Source organism: Orbicella franksi, chromosome 5 (assembly GCF_964199315.1).
Source record: "Orbicella franksi chromosome 5, jaOrbFran1.1, whole genome shotgun sequence".
Lineage (NCBI taxonomy): Eukaryota > Metazoa > Cnidaria > Anthozoa > Scleractinia > Merulinidae > Orbicella > Orbicella franksi.
In genome coordinates this window covers 11,662,482-11,689,446 of record NC_138149.1, presented here as the reverse complement: position 1 = coordinate 11,689,446, position 26,965 = coordinate 11,662,482, and the positions used below count along the sequence as shown (strand labels likewise).

At 39.8% G+C, this 26,965-nt stretch overlaps 2 protein-coding genes across 3 annotated transcripts; both read right to left on the bottom strand.

The window, feature by feature from the left end:
• Positions 1 to 317: 317 nt before the first annotated feature.
• LOC145488699 (serine protease 23-like) lies at positions 318 to 6,509 on the bottom strand. Its single transcript, XM_081467621.1, has 4 exons — positions 5,044 to 6,509; positions 4,503 to 4,634; positions 3,768 to 4,312; positions 318 to 1,812 (listed from the first exon to the last, which is right to left on the bottom strand). Exons 3-4 carry the CDS (start codon positions 4,261 to 4,263, stop codon positions 1,331 to 1,333), a joined length of 978 nt encoding a protein of 325 aa, XP_081323747.1. The 5' UTR covers positions 4,264 to 4,312; positions 4,503 to 4,634; positions 5,044 to 6,509; the 3' UTR covers positions 318 to 1,330.
• Positions 4,630 to 25,095, bottom strand: LOC145488698 (cubilin-like). 2 transcript variants are annotated; one of them, XM_081467618.1, is made up of 15 exons: positions 24,810 to 25,095; positions 24,146 to 24,166; positions 21,196 to 21,600; positions 20,227 to 20,628; positions 19,216 to 19,608; positions 17,213 to 17,626; positions 16,333 to 16,749; positions 14,313 to 14,638; positions 13,989 to 14,130; positions 13,216 to 13,574; positions 12,628 to 12,769; positions 11,863 to 12,234; positions 11,306 to 11,486; positions 6,504 to 10,226; positions 4,630 to 5,108 (listed from the first exon to the last, which is right to left on the bottom strand). In XM_081467618.1, the coding sequence occupies exons 1-14, from the start codon at positions 24,871 to 24,873 to the stop codon at positions 9,650 to 9,652; spliced, it is 4,215 nt and encodes a 1,404-aa protein (XP_081323744.1). In that variant the 5' UTR covers positions 24,874 to 25,095; the 3' UTR covers positions 4,630 to 5,108; positions 6,504 to 9,649. The 2 variants fall into 2 exon arrangements, with proteins under 2 accessions (XP_081323744.1, XP_081323745.1); XM_081467619.1 differs by having other exon boundaries at positions 7,518 to 10,226.
• Positions 25,096 to 26,965: the final 1,870 nt, after the last annotated feature.

The following is a 26,965-nucleotide window of genomic DNA, read 5'->3' as shown; positions in this document are numbered from 1 at the left end:
GAGAATAAAAAGGGCCAAGGTATTGCATATTATTCCATGTTGGTATTGGAAATGAGTAATTTGTAAGTGAAAATTTACGACGTTCTCGAGAAAAATAATAATTCGCTTTACAGCTTCAAGTGTTAACTGGACCAAAGACACCGAACAAGAAAAAGAAAATAAGGGAGTTAGTACGATTTCATTTACGAAGTCTAGTTGGCGTAAATAATGGAGGCGGCTTTAATTTCCCGCTGCTTAATTGAACACTAGACGTTAAATTGAAAAACCAAGTTTCACCACACGGCAAACAAAGGACACAGATGAGTGGGAAATTGGAAAAAAAAAAAAAAAAAAAAAAAAAAAGATATATATATATATATATGCATACAAATACATAACTGTCCCTTCAGTTCGACTTCCTTTCCGTGTCAATAAAGACGAAGGGAACATTTTATGTTGTAATCAGTTTGTAATTTATTACAAATTTTCTTACTAAGGTTAACACTGACATAGAATGCCTGTTCCAAGCAGGGTGAATAGTGCTAGAATTTACTAGGTTTCATTGAACAAGCAGATAACGTTAACGTTCAAAACATATTCAGGATAAACGAAAAAAAAAAAGCCCTTGTGTCCACCGATTTGATCAAGGATATAGGCCTACAGCTTTGTAACGATAATACTGGCTATCAACCACCACGTCATATAAAAACGTTTACCGCGGCCTGGACGAAGAACAGCTTCTGTTTGCAAAATTGGCTGTAATATACCTACAATCTGTAACTATGTTAAATTTATAGTTAGAGGTATGTCGAGCGATGATCTTCATTACATATGCCAACCTCTTCAAGCTTTTTACACCGGCATCTGCTAATTCACCTACATACAGCACAACCCGAGATCAGATCTGAAACATCTATCCCTCGGCATGAATAATAAATATCACTTTTAAGTTAATATTTACAACCATCCTCCAACTAAAATGAGCATACATACATACGTAACGTCAATTTGGCCTCGTGTGCACCAGGGCACGAAAGTTAGTGTGATGACTGAGTACTGTATTGTCGACGCTACAAATTTCTGCCTTTCTCCTTGGTTCTAATACTGGTTTCCGCAAAGCAAATTATTACTTTACTGTTCCTGAGAAAGAGTACTTTGCGCTGACGCTGGAAGTCCTTGGATGTTTTCTCCGTGATTTGTGAATGTGAACAGCGAACATAAATGTTTTTGTCATTTTGTTCCATTTTAATACTGTTTATAGTAGACAGAGACAAACTAGTGACAATGAGGAAGGCCATTCTGCATCTCAAGCATTAGCTTACGCCCTCTGGGACGGCGCCAGTTTGATTTATTAGCGTCTGGTAACCCATTTTGAAATCTGTCGCACCTTGGTACTGGTAAGGGAATTTATAACATTGAACTCCAACACTTTGCCTTTGACCTTTCCTCGGGCTATTGCCGATACTACTCCAACGACGGCGTTTTCATCACCACTAGGAGTATCTACGTAAACTCCCGATCCGGAGACGCCTTTAGCACCATCACAGAAGTTGAGAATCATGTCATTCGATTTTCTGTACACCCGGCAGTACGTGTACCATAACGAGTTGTACCACTTATCACCGTGGAAGCCAGAAAACTGAATTTTTGAGCCGGGAAGGAGGTTGCTCGTCTGCACGGACATGTGCTGCCTGTTGTGCTGACGCTTGAGTTTCAAAACCGCAAAGTCGTATCTCAGCCTGTCTCTTGGCGGGGTCTGTGTCTTCCAATCTTTGGGCACATATGTTCTTTGCACGCGGATCCAGTGGAACTTTCCTGAACGTTGAAGCAAGCCTGAGAAATCAATGCGGAATCAATTTATGACGTGTAATTGACGTAGTAATTTGTTAACTACTCTGTTTTTACAAACCAAATCTTTCACTGATTTAATTAAGGACGCACAACTTTAGAACTGTTTTGCAGGTACACATCATACAATATCCAAGAATTAATTTACCAGTGTATATACAAGCAATTGTAAGAATGAAAGGTTCTTTAGAAAGCGTACTAGCGAGAATAATGTTTTAAGTGGCGCATGCAGCTGTCTGATTAATGGGTCTGAACACCGTTTTATTAATCGGATGTATCTTCAAAGGCTTTCGTTTTAGTCCAAGTTAACAAGGAACATCACTGAACAGACTTCAGATCCATTTGATATCATTTTCTTTAAATGATCGTGAGAATTTAAGCGGAAAGCGCGGAAAAAAAAGGCCTATTTATTTCAACGAAAATGATGTGTTGCAAAAGTGAATTAAATAAAGATGTACATTGCCATTAATCAGTGAAGTGAAGTGAAGTGAAAGACTTTATTTAATGAGAGTGACCCGTGACAGTAACTTAAGTTACTGATAAACTTGGGGCCCTCAGCTTAAAATAATTAGAATGCTAAAAATATATTATTTACAATAAAATGCTAAAATACGATATTATTTACAATAAAATACTTAATTAAGTTACTATTAAAAATGGTTACAAATAATAAACTGGACTTACAATTTCAAACATACTACGAATAATAAGAGTTAAAAAATTCCATTAGTTTTCTGAGAGTTAAGAATAGTATTACATAATTTAGCCTTAAACGATTTAACGGACTTCTCTGTTTTTAAAGACCGGGGTAAACTGTTCCAATCTTTAATAGTTCTGACGGCGAAAGTGCGTCCTCCCTCAGAGGCGTTTCTGTGAGAGGGGCATAATAGTGAAGATGTATTTGTAACTTGGCAACTTTTTCGTAACAGAAAGAAGTATTTGTTTTCTTCTATAACATAGCAAGACCTCGATTTTTCATCCATAGACAAATTACTACTCAAAGAAGTTAATCGGAGATCATTTTAAATAAGTTTAATAAATAACCATGAAAGCTATTGTCCTTTGAAATGTAAACTCCGAAAAATGATAATTCTCTGAGCAGTGGTTGATATTTTGACACTCGTTGCAATAGGACAGGTTTCGCATTAACAAAATTGATCTAAAAGCGAATTAAGACTGCCATTTTTCACGCACGATCGCTTGTCACGAAACATTCTGCATTGCTGAAATGCTTGAAAACTTTGAGGTTTGCGCTGATAACTGACGGAAACACTTAACAAAGACCACGATCAAAGAAACCAAAACAAACAAACAGCTGAAGAACACAAATGCGTACAGTTTACAAAGGAAGCACTTTTCATTTTGTTCGTGGAATGCACACAGAAAAGATACCCAATGCCTGGAGTTTATTTCATTTACCGTCTAATTACTACTGGCTTAACGCCCCTACGGCACGCTTGGTTTCTCACTAGTGGGCTAGTAATTTCAATAATCTTACATTATTTTGGTGTTACAGTTCTGCGTTATTAACGGCAAATCAAAACAAACGTCAAGTGAAGACCATTTTTGTTTGAGATATTTTCTTTTACATTACGATTAGTCACTGCTCGTTTTTAGGCACTTGACAAACTGTGTGGTCAGTTGTCAAACCGATATATAAAAATGACGAAGCAGACACATCGTAATGTCGAGTTCAGTCTGGAAACCTCTGCAAACGATAGCCATTGTATCACCAAGGAATTCATAACCATGTGAAAAGGGATAACGCACGGATTTTTCGAGTTCAGAATATGTGACATAACGCACCGTCCCGATAATCTCGAAACGTAAATTAAAATGAACAAAACACTAAAGAGATATCATTGGCATGATATCATCGCCACACTGAGCAAGACGAAATATTCCTCTATCAAACGCCATATTTAGAGACAGATACTTACCAACTTTCAAGTTTTTAGCACTCTTTAACAGTCTTTTTCCACTGCGCACGCAATGTGCGGCCGTCAGCACGTGCTGAGCTCCTATGAGGGTGCCAGTGCAACCGGAAGAAAGCATCACGGCGGTGGAGAACGGATACATTTGCGCCTCGAGAGACGCTCGCATGTTTACCCGGGTGTCCTTTCCAAAGATCCCCGGCGCCCTTCGCGACCTTCCAAGACTGGAGTCCACTTGAGTAAAAGAGATCCCTTGCACCGAAATGTCATCGGTAAGATTAAGCATAGAAAGGACTTTTTTGGCTAAATCACGGACTGTGTTACTATCTTCATCAATGTTTAAGTATAAAGTGCCATCTTCAGTCTCGGTGTAGCCTTCCGTGACTGCAGACGGGCGATACCACTTTGCAAGTTTTGGGTTCTGCCAGTTGCTTGCTTCACAGAAAGGGTTACACGTTGTCTCGATCACTGTAAGAAGCAGGTAAATCAGTGACAGTTCCATTGTTGTAAACTTGGGACAATTCCTTTCTTCTTCTTTTTCTTCTCGTCCTCTAAGAGAGAAAAAGAATTCTGATGCAAAGAAAGTTCCATCTTTCGCTTAAAAAGCGAAGGCATAATAAAACTCAACAACGTGCTCTTGGCATGAGTATATTTATAGAATATTCCGAGACAGTAAAGAGTCTGCTAAACACAACCACTTAGAGGTAAAATTTAACAATCATAAAGTATACACACACTCACCAAGTTAATGTTTACTGCGCGAGGCTCACTGCTAAAATGAATTCAAATGACAAGAGCGCTGGTATTTCACTAAACTATCCACTTAGTAACAACGTAGAGTTTGACATCTCACTCACGCACCGACCCACTGTTCTAAATAAAGAGACGACAAAGTTAAAAATTTTTTACTGTGGCTAAATTACCATAACAAAACCTTTCATAATTAGGTGTAATCGTTCGTACATTGTGTTGGATATGACAATCATGTTTTACATTCCAGCCACCAAACAAGGTTCAGTTGCCAACGTTTACCCAAAATAGCTTCCCGTACAGGGCTCTTTCTCACGAGGAAAACATTCTAAGCATCGTTTTACAGAAACCTTTCCTGCTGCCATGTGGTTTCTGTTCAACAAGAAGATATCTGAAAAGCGATCGGCACGGCACGTGGGAGACATAACTGGTAACTCCAAATATCGACAAAGAATACTGTGAATTTGGTTAAATATATTTAACCTATTTAACAAGAAGAAAAGAAATGGAAATTACCAAATTTGGCGCTCACCTCGGGGTATAATGATTTCAAAGAAGGCAGACTTGTTTATTTTCCCTTTTTTGCCACGCTGAATCCTGAAAAGAACCACGATGGACAAGGGTTAGTTCTTCCAAAAAAAGTAAAACACGCGAAGAAGTAAAACAAAACCTCATCTGACTGAAGAAAAGCAGTAACAAAGCAAGAAGACTGATCAGACTCAAGAAAAATTGAACTAACGCTTGGTAAATCGACACGAGACGGTTTGCGTAGCGATTAGGATTGCTTCTCTCGGATATACGAACAAATACAATATGCCAATGCATTGATTCGTCGCGTGTTATAAATTTTCTGTTTTCCCAAAACTGAATATCCTGCTGGTAGGGACAAATGCAGGACTCGGCAGACTGGTAGAAATCGCTTGGTTCACGTGCCCCTCTCATGAAGAAAACTTAGACCTTTGCTCTTCCTAAGACTATTACAATAGCGGTAGCACGATGTGTGTCTTCAAAAGATTATTGTGACAATGTACTGTACAACAACGTGAAAATACTTACTCAGCTCTTGACCGCACGTGTTAAGTATTCCTCTTAGTTCTTGCAAATCTCATATGATAAAACCTAGTTCAGTCTTAAGTGACTGGATGAGGTCAGGCCGCTTTATGCCAGCAGTGATAATTTATGCCGTTATCATCATGTAACTATTCATCGCTTATACTACATGTGGCTAATTCATTTTTATTAAGGGGACATTTGTACTCCTTACACTGGAATTAACGACACCACAGAATGCGAGCAACTTTCTTCGTGCTAATCTGTTTAACAATTTGGGTATTCAACAGATTTTTTATCGTTAGTTAGTTTGTTACATTCCGACTCACGACCAAAGACAAGTATTAGTTTTATATTCTATCACATGTTCTCCGACAACGTTGCTACATTCCGTTCCAGAAGTAACAAAATTAGAAATGATAGGATGTTCAATGGTATTTGGACAACTCTTAAGTGGACAGGCAAAGATCGGTAATTAGGAACATCAGCTCAAAATAATAATCCATTAGTCTTCCATTTCATGCCGGCAACACAAAGACGATGGCCGCGGCCCCTTCAATTGCACTGAATGACGTATTTAGTCAGGTACAACATCACGTTTTCTATGTAGGGGTGTTATGCGGAAATTTCGAGACTTTTTGTCTTGGAAAATGCAACGGCATCAGAAAGGAAGGAAGTAGCATTTTAAGCCGTTATGTTCTGCTAATCCTTCTTGTTTCAAGCGTATTTGAAAGAACCTCTTATACTGCTTTCTTCCATCTGATACAACTATCAAAAAAGCGTACTGCACAACATAAGTAGCTCCACTGGAGGGCAAGGCAGTGCTTTGGTAATCCCTTTGAAGCATTGTAGGTTTATCCCAGCTTTGCGCAGTAAAGCCCTACTTATGACTGACGATTTTATTACAGCAAAGAAAAACAAGATAATAATCGTACAACGTACCTACGGTCACTCCTAAGAAAGTTCTACGGCGATTTCTTCTGTCGTAAACAGTTCTTGTCAAAACAGCAGTTATTGGCGTGTACTGCTTCCAGAGAAAAGAGGACATTTTTGTAAAAAATCTGACAAACAAAGCACTCGACATGTTTTGACGCAGATGTATATATATATAGCACTTTGGTAATTTCTAGCTCATTAGATGGTAATTAAGGTTTTTTATTTTGTTGACACTGAAAAGTGGCTAAATGTAAAGCCGAAACTTCAAAAATATAATCCTCTCGAGACAACAAAAAATCCAGTTGTAATTTATTTTCCATCCTTTTGGTGTACTTCTCGCCAGGGAGAGAAATCTGTTTCTCATGATATGAACCATGAGACTATAGTCTCTTGTGTGAAGAAAATAAAATAAGTCAATTGTTATTATTAGAAGCATATTTGAAATACTGAGCCTGACCTGTATTGCTTTACACTCCGCCTATTAATTATCGTGGCTTTATGTTAAAAGGCTCAAGCTATTAAGGTGCTGGCGGTGATTGCCTTTATTTGTTATGAAATCAAGACTTTCTATTGTCGAACTTGATGCTTGTAATAAAACATTTAAAATACCTGTAGTCGAATACATGGTGCGATTAAAAAAAAAAAAAAATGGGTGTACCTTGTGCATCCAGTCAGTGTTGTCCCCGTTATACATGTCCGGCTGCAATACTAGTCTCAATTATCTACAAGTGTAGTGTGTTAAAAACCTAAAGCATGTTCATTTTTGTTGGCTCACTCGGCTAATGCGATTAACAAGATACTATGAATAAAAGGAATTCACGCTTTTCCACCAAATGAACGTAAAGGTCAAACCGCAAAGAACTCAATATAATTGCAGAATAATAAATGCCATACCAGGATCGATTGACAACGATTTTATCTCGCTAATTAATGGAGAGTATTTTCGTTGGAGCTATTAAACTTGGCAATTCAAAGGATTAAAAATTAGGCGATACCGCACCAATCATGTAGTTTACTTACACCTCATAAGGACGAATCGTCGGTTTGCGTTGCTTACGTTGGAATGAGGTTGTATTGGACAAGGCTCCTTCGAAAGATCAGAGCTTCGAAGACACGTGCATCTCATTTAGTTTATATGCCCTATCGCATATCCGGTAAAACAAAATTTCATTTGATGCTGCAGAGGACGGAATAACGAGCTGAAGATGATCAAACAACCGATGATAAAACGTTTGGATGCGAGGAGAAAAGAGCATGTCGAAGAACACACAGATTCGCGTAGAATGATGATATAATTACAAAGAAATTCACTAGGTGACTGGTCATCAAGACGTGATCGAAATCAACCAATTGCAGCTCAACAATGACATATATCAAACGTACACGATCGAAACGCCGTGATCTTTATCTGGGTCCCTATACATTACATAAGAGAAAAACAACCCTCCGACTTACCAATTTTCTCTAGGGCCGAGAGAGGCGAAAGCACTTTTCTTTCCATCGTTTCCTTCATTGTCTTTTTGGTTTCCTGTGCTATAGATAATCTGCTAATAAAACTTAACTCATTGGCAAAAGGCGCCAAAAAAATCAATTTCCATTTCCGCTTGAGAGAACTTAAGATGGGCCCAAGTATTTCCCTGACTTTATTGACCTTTTGCTGAGACAGAATTTTGGAATTTCCTTCACCAAATCGACAATGTGCGGTATTTTACCCAATGTAGAAGTAAAATTGTTCGTCTGGACGTTTACCTGACCGTGGGAACCGTGCCGTGATTTAACATCGCGAGACAAACGATTAATATATTTTATTGACGTTGCAACACCTACAATCTCAGACTCATACCGGTCGCAGTTTATTGCAGTAGCACTATTTTTAAATGTTCACGGCGAGAGCACTGAATAATTTGCTTCACTGTGATAAAGAAATAACCAATCCTCCACTAAACCAATACCCGTTGCAGGTATTATAGTAAGAACATATTTCTATTCCTATAATATGGTGTACATTTATCTTCGCCAGTTGGCACGCTAAATATTTGTGTTCAGTTAAGTCCGCCTCAAAACAATGTCTATTATTGATAGCTTGAAAAAACTTGTAGAAGATTGTATTGGCCGTTAAAAGAAATCTACCCTTCACTGTAACAAAAACAGTCAAAATTCACTAAGGAGATAACCGTGCAGTCTTGGCAACAAAATAAGACTCTTGAATCTGCCTCTTCAGGATCCTTCAGGTGAATGTTATATCACGAATAGATTCCAATGTTGACGACAATCGTTCCTTTTCGATCACGTTAAGGTTTGGGTTGTAAACACGAGCAATCCGGCAGCATTATTATAGAAAACCCGATACATCCCATTCACGCCTTCAGTATGGGAATAAAACATGGTGTGTGGGAATAAACCATGGTGTAGGGTAGACGGGGAAACAGCCATTCAGGAAACCACATATTCCACACAAAGAGAAGTGTTTGCCAGCAAAGAGAATTTTTATCCGCTATAACTACCTGTTACGGTGAACGACCAGACTTGAAATGGGCTTGAAGGCGCCTTATTCATAACATCACCGGAAGCACGTCAACTATCTTATCAGCGCGAGACTACGTTTATGTTAGTACCAGCAGATAAATACACGATTTAAAGTGGCTATAGACCTTGATTAGCATTTGATCAGTAACATCAGCACACAAACGAAAGAAGACCTATTTGATTTTCGTTTCTATTAGGACCGACATTTGATATGATACCAATTAGTTAGGTTAGAAAAATCAAAGATCCCTTGACCGGTAGAAACGCAACAAGGTAAGACAAGCAGCTCCAGCTATTATTGTTATGGACTCGGGCTATGCAGCCTATTGTCTATTCGCACATCAAAAAACACTAAATGTCTGGTTTGGTTGTAATAAACTTAAGGTAACTTTAACATTTCCTTTTACAATGTGTCAAGAATGATCGACCAACACAAGTGCAACGTCGAGGTTTCCCAGCTGAGGTGTCCAAGCTGGGAAACTGAGCAAGATGAGCAGCTCCTAGCATGTGCCAAACGAAACGGCAAGTCAACCGGGGCCAGCTATAAGTTTCACGTTGGACTATTTAAATACCCATGGCAGAGTTGAATAAACTATTGCTTCAGCGCCCATTTCCACAACCGACGATCAGTTTGCTTGCAAGTGTCGATTAATCCAGTCTCGGTACTTCTCCGTGAATGTGTACACACTATACTTGCCAGGGAGTCCGCAACCTTGCCCCCAGCTATTAATCCCGCCAACAACCCACTTTCCTTGCGAGATTTGGCACATGAGAGGACTTCCACCATCTCCGTAACAGCTATCTTCGCCGCCTTTCGCAAACCCTGCGCAAATCATTCCTTCTTTTACCAGACCGCCGTAGGAACTGAATCTATTACATTCCTGGCGAGATACAACGGGCACCACCTGTGATCTTAGTGGCGCAGAAGTATGATGCAGATTTGGTGTAAAACCCCACCCTGCAGAAGCACAAGAGCTTCCAGGCTGAACGTCTCCTTCATCGGGAAGGCAAATTATGTCAACTGTGTCGTTCACCTGCGCCGGCTTTTCGAGGTACACCAAGGCAATATCATTCTCGTTTGTAGCAGATATGTATGAAGAATGAACATATATTGCTTCAGCTCGTATGTTTTGCTCGGAATTTTCCTCTAGGGTGAGATCAAACTCTCCGGCACGTATGACCCATTGAAGAGGCTGCTTGAACCTGCAAATGCAAGTAGGGAATTTTACCCGGAACTGTGCTTTATTAGTATGAGAGATATGTACGGAGTTAAGGTCATTCCCCAGCACTGCATTGCGCATCCCTACTGCGCGTAATTTCACGCGTGATTAGCGCGCGCGCATTAAAAAATGGCGGCTTTTCTTTACGGCTGGACCTCGCCATAGAGGTAAATCGTCATTTTCTGAAAAGCGAGTACGGTGACCTATCATTTTTTTTTCTGTTGTTTTGAATTGAGTAATAAATTTCTCTATGTAAAATAAATAAGGACCAAATTCTCAGCGTAGAACAAGAAGCAATCGTCGGAAACGTGAATTTAGCAAGAAATCGTGACTATGATCATGGTGCGATTATAAGGATTTATTTGGTAAAAACTAGTTGCTGTTGCTCCTAAACGAACACAGGGACCCCTAAATTTTTATTTCAAAAGTTCATATAATATAAAAAATCAATAGGTAAAGATTGACAAACATCTCAGTGCAGGTTCTATTTCAGTGGAATGACCTTAAGTAATAAAAAGTATGATTTACGCGGAATAAATAAACTTCTTATTTCGTCAACTTGCATTTCAAGTAAACAGCGAAAACGAGAGCAACAAAGGTACGACGCAGCCATCTGAAATGGGCAGTACGGAATGGGTTGGACGGCTTTATAGCCCTGTATTACTGAGAAGCAAATTGAAATGTTAACAGCCATCGATATTATACACAGCATAGTCAAATGAACATATGCGAGTTATAGCAGTAACGTATAGGCGGGATGTCGCTGTAATGATAACATTCAGTCAGCAACACTTAAAGAGTGTGGAGATAATCGTTAGGCATTAAAATGGCCACTATGTACCCAATGGTAGAAGGGGATTAACCCTACCTCACACACACGAAAAAACAAAAAACAACAATCTGATTATTTGATTATCTGTGCGCTATGTTCTCCTTGGAATTTCTCCCACAATGGAAAATTAAAATTTGATGACTGCATTGAAACTATTACCATAGGTTTCACTAAGCATTATTATGCTTCCGCTTTTAGGAAGAGAAGTGACTAATATAAATGAACATTACCTTTTAAAACAGTGAGCTGCTGTGAGGACCCACCGAGGAGCAATAAGAGCCCCACCACACTGTTGAACAGACTGTCCCATAAGAAGTAGGGCTACTTGCCAGGGCCATTGTCCAGGCCATTGTTTGGGCGTACGTCCGTCCGTTTGGCTGGGTGGAGTTGAATGTTTTCGAATTCCACATCCTACAAATGGAACAGAAAATTATCAAACAACGCAATTCACTTAGATTGATCGATAAATACATGGGACAGATTTTCTGATAAAAAATGAAAAATGATGATAAAAATCTTTAAAAAAAGACACCAAATGCAGCTTTGCGACAACAAAAGCCATTTAACAGTTAAGAGCAAAAGAACTGTAAGTTGATCTGAGAATAAACAGCATAATATGAAATCAATGTCGAATTTTTTAATAGCGAACGGGGCAGTATTTCAGATCTAGGGCAGGCTCAATCGCGGGTTGTTGTTCCTCTTGGGAACATTGCAACATCGTGCAACATTGCAACCCTGGGTATATTACAGTTTAGGAATCTTCATACAAACAGGAAAACTAACATACCTTTCTCTCTTTGTACAGGGGCTTTAGGACCATCATGGTAAGTCATGCCAATCCTAGTTTTGATCTCACCAGACACCACATAACGAACCCAGAGACCATTTCCCGAAGATTGCACTGGAGCAGGCATCTTGCCTCCACAGTATTTTCCTATTACGGGAGCATGTTTAGTAAGGCCGTTCCTGACTTCAATGTAGTCTTTGCTACAGAAAGGATCGCTTTTTGAGAAGTCAAAAGCTGTGAACTTGAGTGTTACCGTGCCGTCCTCTTTGGATGAAGTGACATGCCATTGGCAATCCTTTTTGCTGGGTGGATTTGATTCACCAGTCATGCGATGACCAATTGTAGTGCATTCAGTTACGGTTTTTGAAGATTCTGTAAGGTTTTAAAGAACATAAGCGAACAACGTTTAGACAATATATTTCTAAGCCGCAAAATTAATGCAGCTGCATATGGGGGGAAATTCAATCAAGAGAGGACGGCTTAATGGTATCGCTTTATTGAAATATTGCTGTACACTTAGATGCAAAGAGAAGGAAGGATACTCAGCATGGTGATCAACTGAATTGATCGAGACTTTTAAAAAATATTCAACGACATTTGAGCGCATAAATTGCTAAGTATTCAACACATGATTTGCACCCTCGGTGGTGACACGAGCTTTGTACTCAAGGAGGTACAATTGTTTATAGCACCTTTAACTGAAGATCATCAAGCATTTCAGAATAGGACGACGCCAGATTTTTGAGAATAAGAAGTAACCTATACCTCCCATACAGCCATACAGTTCCGTCCGCATGGAAACAAAGTCATGCTTGACCAGGGGCCAGAAACGGATTTTGCTTGACTTTAAGACATTCTGCAAAGTGTGTGACACCACTGTCGTCTTGTCTTTATTTCCATGAAATACCTGCAAAATAAGGTTAAGATTAGACAAGGTTTGTTTCCTCGTTTTAGTGTACTTTGGAAACCTACATTGCACACTAAAACGCAGGAACTAGTGACAAGTTCTTCTAGTCCCACAAAGCATCGACAGGGAAAACAAAAACGGAGCTGAAAGAGTTTCTGTATCTTTACTAGGCATAAAACAGAATTTTGAGTCTATCATTCGAATACAATTTGCCTCTCACGTTTTTCCCATCCCTGTTCTTATGTTATAAAAGATTTGGTTCTTGTTGTAGCTATGCTCTAATTGAGGTAAGGGTCACTTGAGAGTCCAGTTGCAGATTGCATATGAATCTAGAGTTACCTTCGCTTGCTCTTAGCTCGTGCATTGCTCTTACGCTTCTCATGCAGTAAGTAAATGCTTCTAAGATCGCGCTTTGATGTTCCAGATGTTTAAGAAAAGTAAATCACCTTGTTCTTCCAGTGGACAGCTGAACTGCTTACACGATGAGGATGGGAGTAATTGCGCCAAGTACCCTCTTCATTTTCCCAAGACAATCGGTACTTCTCTACCCATTGACCAATTCCCGCAGGCCCTCCGTATCCTTGCGTAGCTACTCTCGTTACAATAATAGGGTCGTTCAGATTCACTTGAAACCACGGAGAAGTGTCTTCTACACTGGCTGTCCAACCTTGAGGCCAGCGATCTAAATTGAGCCGGCCCCTGTGAGCACCGAACTTTTCTGGATTATCGCCCCAAGCAGAAGATGCTGTCAGTTGTTCATCTTTAATGTTTCGGTTTCCTAGTCCAAGTGGTTCTTGACAATCATCTGAATAAAGAGGTTTTTTAACATTAACTTCAGCTATCACCTCATGGACGTGACCCTAGCAATAAGGTTTAGCAAATTTAACCTTGGAGTTTTGAGAAGGGAAATCACCAGAAAAAAATGTTTCTCTTTCTTTCTTACGGTCTGTTTGGCACCTCGTGACGAGGTAGCGAAAGAAAACAGAACTTGAATTTTAGTTGAAGACTACAAGCAACTCTCGAAGTTATACGAACCTCAGAAGTGAAATGAATAAGAAACTAAATTAATCGTGTAAAAATGATGTAATGTGATCAGCAGAATACATTTACAATAGAAAATCAAATAATGACACTGCTCTTTTCACACATTCACACACTTCACACATTCCTTCGCTTCCATGTACAGAGTCGCCAAGGCTCTTACATAAACAGAGCTTACCAAGTTTACATCCGTATAACTCCATTCGAAGGCCAACGCTGCCCTTCCACATTCTGGGCCGGACAGTTACTTCTTTAGTTATAAAGGGCTCCTTTAGCACATGACGGACAACGGTATCGTGATCACTGTTACCATCTAAAACCTAATAAATTCAAATAATCTCAGAGAGAAGTTTTTTTTTATGTAACTAAATTGGTTTGAATTAATTTCTTTCAGTCTTCAGGACGTTCTACTGTTCCCTTAAAGTAAAACTATTTTCTTGAAAAATTAGACAGGGTTAAAAGTGGAAGGAAAATGCAAAAAAACCTTCAGACATACGCCTACCTTGACTTTGCCATCCTCACGATAAAAGACTTCACCAGCCTTAGTGTCCAGCCAGACTAAGTAATAGCTTTCAACCCATTCACGGAAGACTGGATTACCATAACCTTGCGTGGCGATGCCAGTAATCACATAGTCCGACTGCAACGACACTTTAAGCCATGGTTGTTTATCAGTTAGGTCAGCACTCCAGCCTTGTGGCCATTTTTGGTTGTGAAGTCTGGCTTGCTGAGGACCAAATGTGTTCACACCCATCCACACAGAAGAGGCCGTCAGCTGGCCATCTTTGACTCCACCATTCTCAATACCAAGGGCCTCCACGCATTTTTCTTTGATAAAAGAAATAAAATTAAATAAATCTGGCACAAAATAATTGTTTATCACAAGAAGCAGAAAAGGAATAAATGGCGGAATGCTTCTAGAAAACGCAGAAAATGAGTATCATACGTAGAACCGTCTATTATTTCTCCACTTCATGGGGAAAAGTGGCAAACGAAAAACAAAAGCAACCAAAGGAAATAGTAAACACTTACACGCAGGGCAAAAATAGAGAAGTGCCAGCACGGTGCATCACTCGATCTGCGTTTTTGGTAACTAGCAGTGCTTCTTTAAGTATAGAAGGCACATGTGTAAAAATTGCCAATTGCCTTTTTTGCAGTCAAATAACTTTAGATAATGTTGCATCGCCTAATAATAAACAATTAGATGAGCTCGAGATTTCTATCGCGTGATAGTTGCCGAGGGTGTAGCCCGAGTCAACTATGACGCATAGAAATCGAGAGCGAATAATCTAATCTTTTAAGTATAATTCTACTAGTACTTCAAAAGTTTATCTAAATCCTCCTCACAGACACCTTGAAAACGCCAAGAAGCTGCCGTTATTTTGTTAACAAGCGCACACTGCTACGCTACTCACTATCTATCACAGCATAGACAGTGAGTAGCGTAGCCAATCAGAGAACGGCATTCGTGATAGAACGTTAGTAGATTTATAGTAATACGAGATAGATCATTCAACGGTATATACCATTACATATAGAGCGGTTTTCATTTGAGTGTAGTAAACCAAAACAAAGGTTATCACTCTGACTAATCACCAAGGACACAGAAAATCTAGTGAATTAATTAACTTCAAGCAAATACACGTAGCTAACGCGAAGCGCAGGAAAACGTGTGCCACCAACTCACAATTGGTTTTTGTTTTACTTCTGATTGGCTGAGAAAGGAGCGCGTGTAAGCCCATTGTGTAAGGTAGTAATGCAAAACAAGTGTTTGAAAACTGCCCTATGAGGCGAGCCTCCAAAAACCATGAAGGCTACATCTTTGACCAGATAACGCCAATCAGTAACCAGATTGCCTGATAGCTGGATCTGAACCATATATATGATCGTCTCGTGAACAGCTGAGTGTATATTAACCGCAACACGAAAATATCTATGGGTGATCGACCAAGTGTGAGGTCAAGACGACTGGATATTGGCCAAGTTCTTTTTTTGCGAGTTTTTTTTGCGAGGTCCATAAACTTGTAAAAAAAGAACGAGGCCAATATCCAGCCATCTTGACCGAACAAGCTTGGTCAATAAAGGATTTATTACATGGCTTTCGGGGAAATTTTTCTTGCGGGACACGGCGGATAGTCCCGAGCGGGCAAGATAGCTCCATCTTGCCTGCTCGGGTAGCCAATCACAGCGCAGGATTTGATTCATCTTGCCCGCTCACGGAGCTAGCCATATAATAAGATAGATTAAGATACCTTGGCATCTACAGATTATATCTACGGTAAAGAACTTGTTTTCATGTATGGGTCTAAGAAAAAATTAATCTCTCTCTTTAAAGATAACATGTGGTCAATTGAACGATGACATTGTGAGTGCTCCTATAACCTTATTGGCAGCCAAGACAACCTCCTGTACTTGATAAATTTCTTTACCTCTACGCTCAGCCCTTGTTCACAAGACAGTTTCCTCATATGGCAAGGAGAAAAAAAGATTTTTATAACTCTTACGATAAAAGTGCAACTTACTTGGTGGATAAGGAAGAGATTCCGTTTTCTTCACATCGCCCACTTCTGGACTGTTAGGTTTTTCCACCTGCGTTGTCTGCTTCATTGTAGTCCAGGTAGCTTCAAAACCTTTCCTTCCCGTCCCAACCGAATAATAGCGCATCCACATCTTGTTCGTAGAACCGAGTACCACCATCGGTGCAGATTCGCAGTACCGTCCCAGCAGAGGAGAGTCGTCCGATTCCCCATCCCTCAATTCCACATACTCAGAAGCGCAGTCTACAGCGACGGCTAAATCAAACTCGTTGAAACCGATCGCAATTTTGTCTCCATCGTACACTGACAAAATCCACACGCAGTCAGCTGGTACGGACGAAGAAATGGAGTAAGAGGGTGAGAAGATATCACCACTTGGACGCATGCGTTTTCCTCCGCAATCTAAAAGTTTAAGTATAGTCATTAGCTGGAGGATAATTTGTCGGTAACTACGCTTCGTCATTTTAATTTTTGGATGGATTCTCTCGTATCTTCATTAAAACACTAAATACGATCATTAGGTGGAATTTTTACTCTAGGGCAGGGCAAGGAAGAGCAGAAAATTAAAGATACTTCTTCGCTCAATGTATACTCTGCAAGTTAGAAACAAAGAAACCGTATTTCGGTTTGATCTGTACCCCTTCAATGGACGCAAAATGCACGCACAGTACACGTTTAGACGAAGAAGTTAAGAGTGTAAGAAGTTAACTGTTCTAGAAGTTAACTGATATAGAGACGTTTTAAAAAAGGATGAATAAATACTCAACTAGATTAGCCAGTTATTTTTCTCTTAGTGTCTCTTACCTTGCAAATGCTATATTTACAAACTTAGCAATAAAGTTCACGTTGTCTTTGTTGCACTCACCAGTTCCGTTAATTTCGTTCGATGGAACTTTTGTCGGTGTTATAGGAGAAGGTGTAATGTTAATGATGGCCGGCTGAGCATACCAGTAAGCTTGAAATCCTTTCTTGGTCTTTGTCTCATCCGACTTAAACAGAACAGTCATTACATTGGTCCTAGAGTCCACAACGTTCTTACTTGAGTTTCCACAAAATTTCCCTAGAGCGGTTGGCGAGGAAGGTGAACCGTCCATTACTAGCACGAAATCATATTGACAGCTTCTGCTCGCTTCCAATTGAAAGTCCATGAACTCCAGGCGTATTCTGTACTGTGGTGGTAGTTGGATAACCCACTGACATAGCACGTCTACGGGGTAGTTCTCTGGATAGAGAGAGCTCTGCATAGCACCAGACATCGTGGTAAATGTGCCGCCGCAAGCTGTAAAAAATAGAGCACAAAATAACAAATCGAATAAGAAAGAAGCCGAGTACTGCTCAGCATTGGCTGCAAATTATTTAACAAAACAAGCCGGACACTACAAATGCGTAGAGGTAAGAGCATATGTCTAGCCAAACTGATGTGTGGTCAGAACACTTCACTCTTGTTATTTGTATAGCGGCAAGTTTAAAAATACGTAAATTTTCAAAAAGAAGCTGATCAAAAACCCCCCCAAAAACAAGGTATAGGAATTTTTTAAAGTCATGATCAGAGGATGGACTATGAACTGGAAACAGTGTCTCCATACGTTCATAAAAAAAGGGATAAATAAAGCTGTTGTTGTTGTTGTTGTCAAAACTGCTACGTAAACATTTAAGTTCGTCGGACTCCACAGAATTTTTTAATATCATGATCAGAGGATGAACTATGAATTGGAAACAGTGTCTCCATACATTCATAAACACATCGTTGAGGAAAACATTGAAGCTCAACCACTTTATGCGTTCTTTGCATTGCCGACATTGCCGTGCACTCTTGACCGCCGGAAGAAGCGTTATTATTCATGTCGTCAGTTTTTATTCGAAACAAATAGAAGATGGTTTTCCGATACCTTTTCAGAAAATAATGTGCTTTTGAGATCTCGAAAAGCGACCCAATGTACTGACCTAGACTCATTCACTCACTAAGAGCTTTCAGTCTAGACCTCAAATGTGTAATTTTCCATTTCATTGGCTTAGCCATCATGGTATTATATGAGCCAATATAACATTATAACAAGAAGCTAGAGTTGCTTTCGGCTGTCGCCTCGAGCAACTCTTACGCTTCTTTCGTGCTCTCCAAACTTCCCGTGAGCATCCATAACTCGATATACGCACGCTAAGCACGAACCAATTTTAATTATACCATGCTCTACAAATATGGTAAACGTACGCGTACTTTTTTGGGACGTTTTTATTTTAGTTTTCAATGTTTTGGGGGCGTTTTTATAAAACGATTATTCCACTCGCGCTTGTTGGATATGAGATGGTTACAGCCAGCGAGGCGCGTAGTACCATCTCATGTCCAACGCGTCTCGTGGAATAATTATTAGATACATGTACAGAGTGGTTCTGATTTGAGTGTCGAAAAGTAATTGGTTTTGCGCTTACTACTCTACGCGATTGGCTTAAAATACTCCCGCCAATTTTTCATCGAATCAGAAGTAAAACCAAAACCAATCGTAACTCGTTTGCACTCGTTTTCCCGCGCTTTGCGTCAGCTACTTGTAATTACTTCGGGTTTTGATTGGCTCACTGTAATGTTTATGGCCTTTTTGATTGGCTTGAGTGATTAATTTGGCTTTGGCTTTACGACACTCAATTGAAAACCGCTCTATCATGCAAACAGATGGTATTGGCTTAGGCTTTCTTATAGGCTCTCTGACGGCGAGTGAAACGTAAAACATTGCTTCCTTCATATATGTACAACTTACTTGACAATCATAGCGCGTGAAGAATCCAATCTATGCCACAATTAGCCGATGTAGCAGCCTTAAGTTCCAGTAGAACTTATAAGAGCACGGTACATACTCGAATAGACAAATACCATACCTTTGTTTCCATCGGGCGAGGGAGGAGGCCCAGATGTCGGGGATTGCCGTTCAAAGGTCTGCCATTTAAGTGTAAATCCGCGCTTGGGAGTAAGTCCATCAGAGTAAAACTTTATGTATATGGCGTTTTGCGAAGATTTGACGGGAGCAGGAACCACGTTACCACAGAATTTCCCAAGCAAAGGCATTTGTGGTCCATCGCCGTCATGCACTTCCAAGTAGTCATAACGGCAGTTAGAGTGCCTCTCCAGTTCAAATGCTCGGAACGTTAATTCAATTGCTTTGCCCTCTTTTGCCAAAATGACCCAGGTACATTGCTTGTTTAATGGATACGGGTTTGGGTAGCCTGGGCTAGTAATTTCCCCATTTTCTTCATTTAAGACACCTCCACACTCTGACGATAAAAAGAAGTAAAAGAGCTAGAAGTTAGAGTTAGAAAACTACCGGCAGTTCACGACACGATTGCATGCATGAGACACTTTCCCGGTGCCTCTTTGTCTAATTTATCTTTAAAGGGACACAGTCAGCTTTAGGACCGCGCTGACCGGGATACCAGTTTTCCCACTTTGAAAACAGTTCACCTCAACCTGAAATCAAAGATACGCGTCTAGTACATCTAGAAATCCGCTTCAATCTTCGTAGCGTTTTGCTTGATTTTCAATCGTTTACTGAAAAACCTGTTTTTGAGTGTGCTTTTGCTCATCCTATGATATTATTTTATCCTATTTGGTTAAAAGCAGTATGGATCGCGTCTCCGTGATATGCAAATAGCTATGAAATAGTATCTAATGCGGATGTGCGCCAGCTGACTCTGTCCCTTTAATGTCGATAAGAACGACTTGTGATGACAGAGAGTGCTTCACTCTAGGAGATACATTTTGTTCTTGGCAACAGGCTCCGGATTTCCGAAAACGACAGTCTCTTTGATATGATAAGCAGTGGGTAGAGTCACTTCAGTCAAGAGACAATGCGCTAGTATTGAAGAGAACAACATACGAACAGCGTTGCTTACCTTTCGCCAGTGTTGGTGTGGTGGAAACTCGGATAGTTGGGGTTGTGGGAGTTTTGTGCGAAATCCTTCTCCACGTAGCTCGAAAACCTTTTTCACTGACTGTTCCATCAGACACGAACCTAATGAAGAGTGAGTTTCCGGTTGAGTTGATGGGTGAAATGATTGTACTCGCACAAAATTTGCCAATGAGTGGTGAATAGCGAGTGCCGCCTTGTCGGATTTCTACAAAGTCAAACCGACAAGTACCAGTATTTTCTAAATGGAAATCGTGAAATTTCAGTTCAATAGTGTCCTCAGGAGTTGTAACTATAGTCCAAATACACTCGCTGTCGACGGGGTAAGATTTGGGATAATTCGGTGACGTAAAATTCTCACCGTCACCAGTCATGTGGCCACCACACCCTGAAAGAGGTTACAAAAAAATAACAATACTTAAAACAAATACATCAAAAAATCAGAAACACTTAGGGAAAGAAAATCAAGTCCAACATATGAACTTACGTAACACTTATGAACACTTATGCACATATTACTTGTGAAGGATTTAAATTTGGTCGTCTACATCGGCTGTGCTAGCTAGCAAAACTGATAGTGACGCGTTTCAGGTCATGCCATCATCGCCATCATCATCATCATCATCATCATCATCATCATCATCATCGTCGTCGTCATCATCATCATCATCATCATTCTATTTAGTAATGCAGGATTACGTCTTTAAATAATGATTTTCAAGGAAGTTTTTTACTCATGGTACCATTGCTTAAGTTTTGCGATTTGTTTTCAAGTTCGCTAGTTCAGGTTTCGAGTAAAATTACTTTTATGGAGTATATAAATAGCTGCACTTATTTTTATTTGCATTTTTTCTTGTGCCCTGACAAATCACTAGATTCTGCTATGTTGATTTGCACAGCTACAGTCGAGGCAGTTTTCGAGCGGGATTCTACAATACAACAGCATACTACAAACCTTCTGGCACAACAGGCGGAGGTAACGTCTTTGTAGTTGCCGCTGTGGTGGAGGCAGACTTTTCTGTTTTCCAGCTTGCCTTAAACCCCATCTTTGTAGTAGAAGAATCTGATCGGAAACCAATCCACAGAAAATTACCCGTGGAAGTAATAGTGGCTGGCCTGCTAGTGCCGCAAAACTTTCCAACCATCGGGCTTCTAGCCGACGAACCGTCCCGTATAAGGACATAATCATACTGGCAAACAGAATTGTCTTCAAGAGCAAACGTTTCAAAGGTAAGTACAACTTTATCGCCCGATTGCGTTTCTATCACCCACGCGCAGACTTTATCCACAGGGTAGTTGTTTGGGTAGTTTGGTGTCTCTATTGTGCCGCTCCTCTCTTTAAGAAGTCCACCACAATCATCTGAAAGAGAACATGCGGATATGGACCGTTTAGTTTCGAACTTAGCACATTAAAAAAAGTAATTAATAAATAACAATAATAATAATAATAATAATGATGATGATAATATGATGATGATAATAAAATGAAATGAAATGAAATAAAATAAAATAATACAAAAATAACGTATCGTGTCGAGGAAACGACTGACAAGCCCGCTACAGGTATTTCTGTTTTAATTATGGCGCCGTGATAACCTTTAGAGTGTCGTGCTCGAGTGTTTATACTAACTTTACTGCTTAAAGAATAAAAATAACTACACAACTCCACAAAGCATTGTGGCGGACTTTGCTAACAAGGCATTTTGTGCTGTTTTCAAGACCAATGTAAGACCATAGTTCTGTCCTCGTCCTTGATGAGACTAACACTTTTTGCCTGTTGCTGTAACCTGAGATTTTTTTTTATCTCATTTCACAGTCCTTTGACGAGCAAGTTTAACTTGAGTGGTGAGAAACAAAACGAAATTACTTTATTGATTTTGACTGATTTGACCGTTCTTTAATATGCCTCCTTTGCCGTTTTCTCCAACATAGAATGCCGAAAATGTAAAAACAATTTGCTTGCAAAACTGCTCAGAGTTTACAAAAGAGGGCACACGAAATAATGACAAAAGAGAAGGAAAATTAACTAATCCTATTACAAAAGCCCAGCAGCTGGGGGCTAAAAAGAACAAAGAAAAAGCAATTAAAACAAAGTCATCAAGATTCAAATAATTGATTGCATTCTGCCATTCTCGCAATATCTTTCAACAATATAGGATTGTTTCTGAAAAACGGAGGATTTATCTGTATCAACAGTGCTGAACGAAGGTTATGTTAAAAGCATTTACGAGAGTTTCTCTTGGGGTGAGGCGGGAAGCTGAGCAACTCTGAACACAAAAGTGAATCAAGCAGTGTTCTAAAATTGTTTTCACTATATGGAAGGATAACAAAGAAAGGTCGAAGTGCTGAAAAGTTTTCAAATTCTTCGTGACAGGTTTATTGGCTAGCGCAGTCATGTGAAATAAAATCTTGTCCCTTTCCCACGCTTACTGTAGATTACGAATACATTTGAACGAGAACATTATGGGTGCGATTTAGTTTGTTGGCACGTCAAGTAAACCCAAATAACACAAAATTAGACGGCGAATCAACCTAAGCAAGTCTCCTTACAAAAAGGCTTGTACTATAGATAGTCTTTGAGATAACTTACGCCCTGTTTACTCAAGTTTTAAAGTAGAGGGCTAAGCCTACAAACGCAGTCGCCGCCTCCTGTCCCAATCGAAGGAGAAATTGACCGAAAAATATTTATAGCGAATGTTTCGAAGACATTGCATTTCTTGGATAACCCCTTCGAGAGGTCAACATTTAAATCCACCGTGTGCGAAATTTCTTTTCCTTTTAAGGCAATTTGTTTTTTTGCCGATTCTGAAACGTTTACTCTTGAAAATTAAAACTCCTGTTCCAAATTGTTAAGTACTGTTCGAATGAATTGCGCAAACATGCTAATTGATTCTCCGATGGTCTTTTACCGCCCCATTTAAGGGCTCAACGCTATAACAATTTTTTTGAAATAAACAAGCTTTTAGCGGTGATCAATTATATTGACAAAAAGAACATGCATGATTATGCTGAAAATCACGAAGGGCAAGAAAGTGAAGCGGGCAACGCAGGAAAAAAAGTAGTTATAATAAGAGAAACAGCAACAGCAGTATTCGCAAAGTCGCCCGGAGAATACCATTGATAATTTAGGAAGGCGGTTTGCCTCGCAGTTATTTCTCTTATTTCGGACCAATATAAATGATTTCCATACCCTATTTCAAAGTTTAACACTCGATTCCGTTTGGTGTAATGTACCTGAAGCAGTATCTCTTCGGGCTTTGTAAATCAGTGACATTTTGGTTGCTTCTCAGTCCCTTTTTCATCAGTTTCAAGAATATTAAATGTTCCTCCATAGAAGTGAAATAAATATGCTGCATGTGCATTCACGGTCTCAAAGTTCCCTGTATTTATAATGTGGCCAATTTTAGTCATACTCTAATGATTTGAGACCAAGTTGGCAAAATTTATAATCCCACTTTAGATAACTCACAGCTGTATCAGAGCAGGGGATACCGATAGATCATGTATAGACGCGTAACCTTCTTCCAGGCTTTGTTGTAACATTCTACAAGGACTACTCGTCTCGGAAGAAGCGGGAGAATAACTGGCTTAGTATTCCTAGCTACAAATGATTTGCTCCGACCTCAACAGCAATCGCAAGACCGCAACACGCCTAGTATCGATGAGAACTAACACCAAACAGACGTCAATCAGCCGACATTATCACGCTAATGAATCACGCCTCCGCCGCCGCTGTCAGCCTAGTCTATTTACAGCTGCTAGCACATTCTACACACCTTCCCTTGCATTTGCGTTCCCACTTCATCACCATGGATGTTTAGTATTGACTTTTACTAGCATGACGATTTAACTAAATGGATGCTAATTAAGTGCTGAAAACTTACTACTCGACTTGTGCAACTTACCTACAAGTTGTGCTTGAACACCTGATAAGAGATAAACGAGACAATATTGATATTAGTGTCGACTTCAGGAAATTGTATGTGCAAGATATTTAATATTCACAAAGAAAGCGTGCTGCCCAATTAAGCCGAGCTTTTTGTTGATATTTGAGTTAGACTCACGATTAACACAAAACGAAGCAAGCACGAACTTTTCCACTCGCGACAAAGACATCGGCTGTAAATTTGACAAATCAATTACTTTATAATACTTGATATTCGATTGTTGACTGACAATACGCGCTCGAGCGCAAGAAATAAGCAGAAGTTTCCTCGCAAATACGAAGGGGGGTACTTCTAACACGAAATGAAGGCTTTTAACTTAGAGACGAAGACCATTTATAGGTTTTCCGGGATTCGTACAAAGAGTTTTATTTTGGTTAACTTTTGATTAAACAATTTCAGTTTACGCCACTGGTATCTGGGCATGCGATCGATCGGTACAACTTGGGATTACTTTTCATTTGCACTACACAGAAGAAACAACCGACGATAAGAATGCTCGTAGAAATGTTCGTGCATCTCGCGGTATCGCATAAGTTACAACCAAAGTCTCAGCCAAATTTTAAAATGCTAAAAATAAAATGTAAACATACGATCATCTCAAAGAGGAAGAGGAAAGGCTTACCTTGCCAATTCACCACCAATAGAAAATTGACAAGCAGGAATACAAAACAAAATGTTCGCTTCATGGTCCCAGATGCCAGTGGAATCCAAGAAACTCTGAAGGAATGCTTGGAGTGAATCCGTCTGTGTTGAGTGCTCAGGTGTTACAGGATTTATGCAGATGCGCAGTGAAGCAGGGATTTCATGAGAGGCTTTGAGGTCACTCTGGTATTCTCACATATATTAATCAGCCGGAACGTTTGAATGACCTTCTAGCACGAATACGCCGTCCGTCCAATCACAGCAGCGCGTGCATAAAAGCAATTCTCTTAAAAGTAACAGACACCCGTGTTTGAGTCTTAGCAATTTACATAAGAACAAATACTGTCCATGCGAGCGGAACTGCCCCGTATTTGCAGTCGGGAATATTTACCGACGGCTTCTAAACACCATTCTGTAATCGAGCTGAATTGTTTTCCGACATCTCTTCTTTTGCTCAAAACGATTCTTCTTCGGATAGTACTCTTGGTAGGGATAGCTGTAGGTGCAAAACTGAAACGTACGGCATCGAGTATGAACACGAAATTGGATTTTACTTTGTGAGGAAAAGTGTTTACATTCTTCCTTTTAAAGAAAAAAATACGAGATTTAAGAAACGAAAACAACAAGGGCGCGACAGGAAGCTCTTTGTTTTTTTAGCAGAATTAGAAAAGACTTACCGCAAAAATCAAACGGATCGTCTCGAGGCTTACAATTGGATGATTAACGTTTTAAATTACTTTTCTTCGGAGAGTTCTGACAACGAAAAGTAATTCCATACACGAAAAGAAAGGAGCAAAAAGTAACGTATGAACACAATCTTCTAACAAATTACAATTAGTTAGAGTTTCTTTAAAAAAGCTCGCATCTATAAATTGTGCGGTTGGTGGTCAGTTTTTTACAAGCAACTAGAAGCGTTTGCATTTAGCAAGTTGAAAAAAGCTTTTGCCGTTCCTCCCAATATGAGGAAACTTTGTTGTTATACTTATTTGACCTGCCTATATCGTATTTCTATAAAAACGTTTTCTTTCTATTCTAAGTCTCAGCAATAAGTTTCAGCCGAGTAGGAAAGCTCGAATGACAAAGCTTAAGCGTACTGAACTGACGATGAGTCTACATGCTTAAAATCACATAAAAATAGGGAGACGTTGAAACAATAATTTAGAGGTAGATTCAAGAGTTTACACGGGATCGAGTCGCCTTATTTGAAATGGACTCAAGGATCAAGAAAAACACTTGCACTACATGATCCAGATTCCACACATAGCTAAGTTAATCAGTTATACTGAAACAAGAAATGGAATGTACCACACCTTCCGTAACGACGTACCTGAATTTCGACTCTTCAAAACGGGTGGCCGCCAAAATTCTCACGAACTCTTTGAGCGATAAACGTCAACAATAATGGGTGGAGTAAGGATAGATATTGAGAACGAGGACTGTCTTCCGGTGATAAGTGGTGATTGTCTTCTGTGGTTTGCGTATCGCGTAAGAAGGGCCAACCCCAAAATCTCAAGGGTTTTTAGCAAACCGTGATCCAAAAAATTCTAAGCTTAACTGAACTTAAGATGAGTCGTCTGAAAACCATCAGTGTTAACAGCGCTGCTAACATATTTGTTGGAGGCGTAACTATATGGTGTGAAACCAGTCTGAATGCTTGAACGGAAAACCGAAGTAAAACTAGTCTCCTTCGCAGCCGTTATTAGGGTCGTCACGCAACGCTCCTTCGACCCTAATAACGGCTGCGAAGGAGACTAAAGTAAAACACTCCCACACAGATCGATGAACTGGCGAAAAGAAATAGATGACTCGAAAGTCAAGAACCAAACTTAGGCCCCGTCCACACTACGCCGGAGAAATTTGAAAACGCAGCTTTATTTCTGCGGTTAGGCCTACTGTCTACACTAATCCCTCACAAAAACGAAGCTTTTCTAAGACGCTTCTCAAACCGGAGGAATTTGAAAACGCCAGCTTTGCGTTTAAATGTTGAAGGAAAACATTTTGAAAACGTAGCTTTTCGAAAACGATGAAGTCACGATAATCCTGTGATTTCCCTGCCAGAGCCTTCTTCGAACACAAATCCAAAATGACCGGTGATTATTGCATTTTCAAATTTCTCCGGCGTAGTGTAGACGGAAA

What these genes read in the sequence shown, in the direction of transcription:
- LOC145488699 (XM_081467621.1), bottom strand. Translation starts at nt 4,263, where the DNA reads ATGGAACTGTCACTGATTTACCTGCTTCTTACAGTGATCGAGACAACG. An exon ending in TGCTAAAAACTTGAAAGTTG is followed by an intron (nt 1,813 to 3,767) that starts GTAAGTATCTGT and finishes TTGATTTCTCAG; the next exon opens with GCTTGCTTCAACGTTCAGGA.
- LOC145488698 (XM_081467618.1), bottom strand. Translation starts at nt 24,873, where the DNA reads ATGAAGCGAACATTTTGTTTTGTATTCCTGCTTGTCAATTTTCTATTG. An exon ending in TGTTCAAGCACAACTTGTAG is followed by an intron (nt 21,601 to 24,145) that starts GTAAGTTGCACA and finishes GTTCTCTTTCAG; the next exon opens with ATGATTGTGGTGGACTTCTT. An exon ending in CACACCAACACTGGCGAAAG is followed by an intron (nt 19,609 to 20,226) that starts GTAAGCAACGCT and finishes TTTTATCGTCAG; the next exon opens with AGTGTGGAGGTGTCTTAAAT.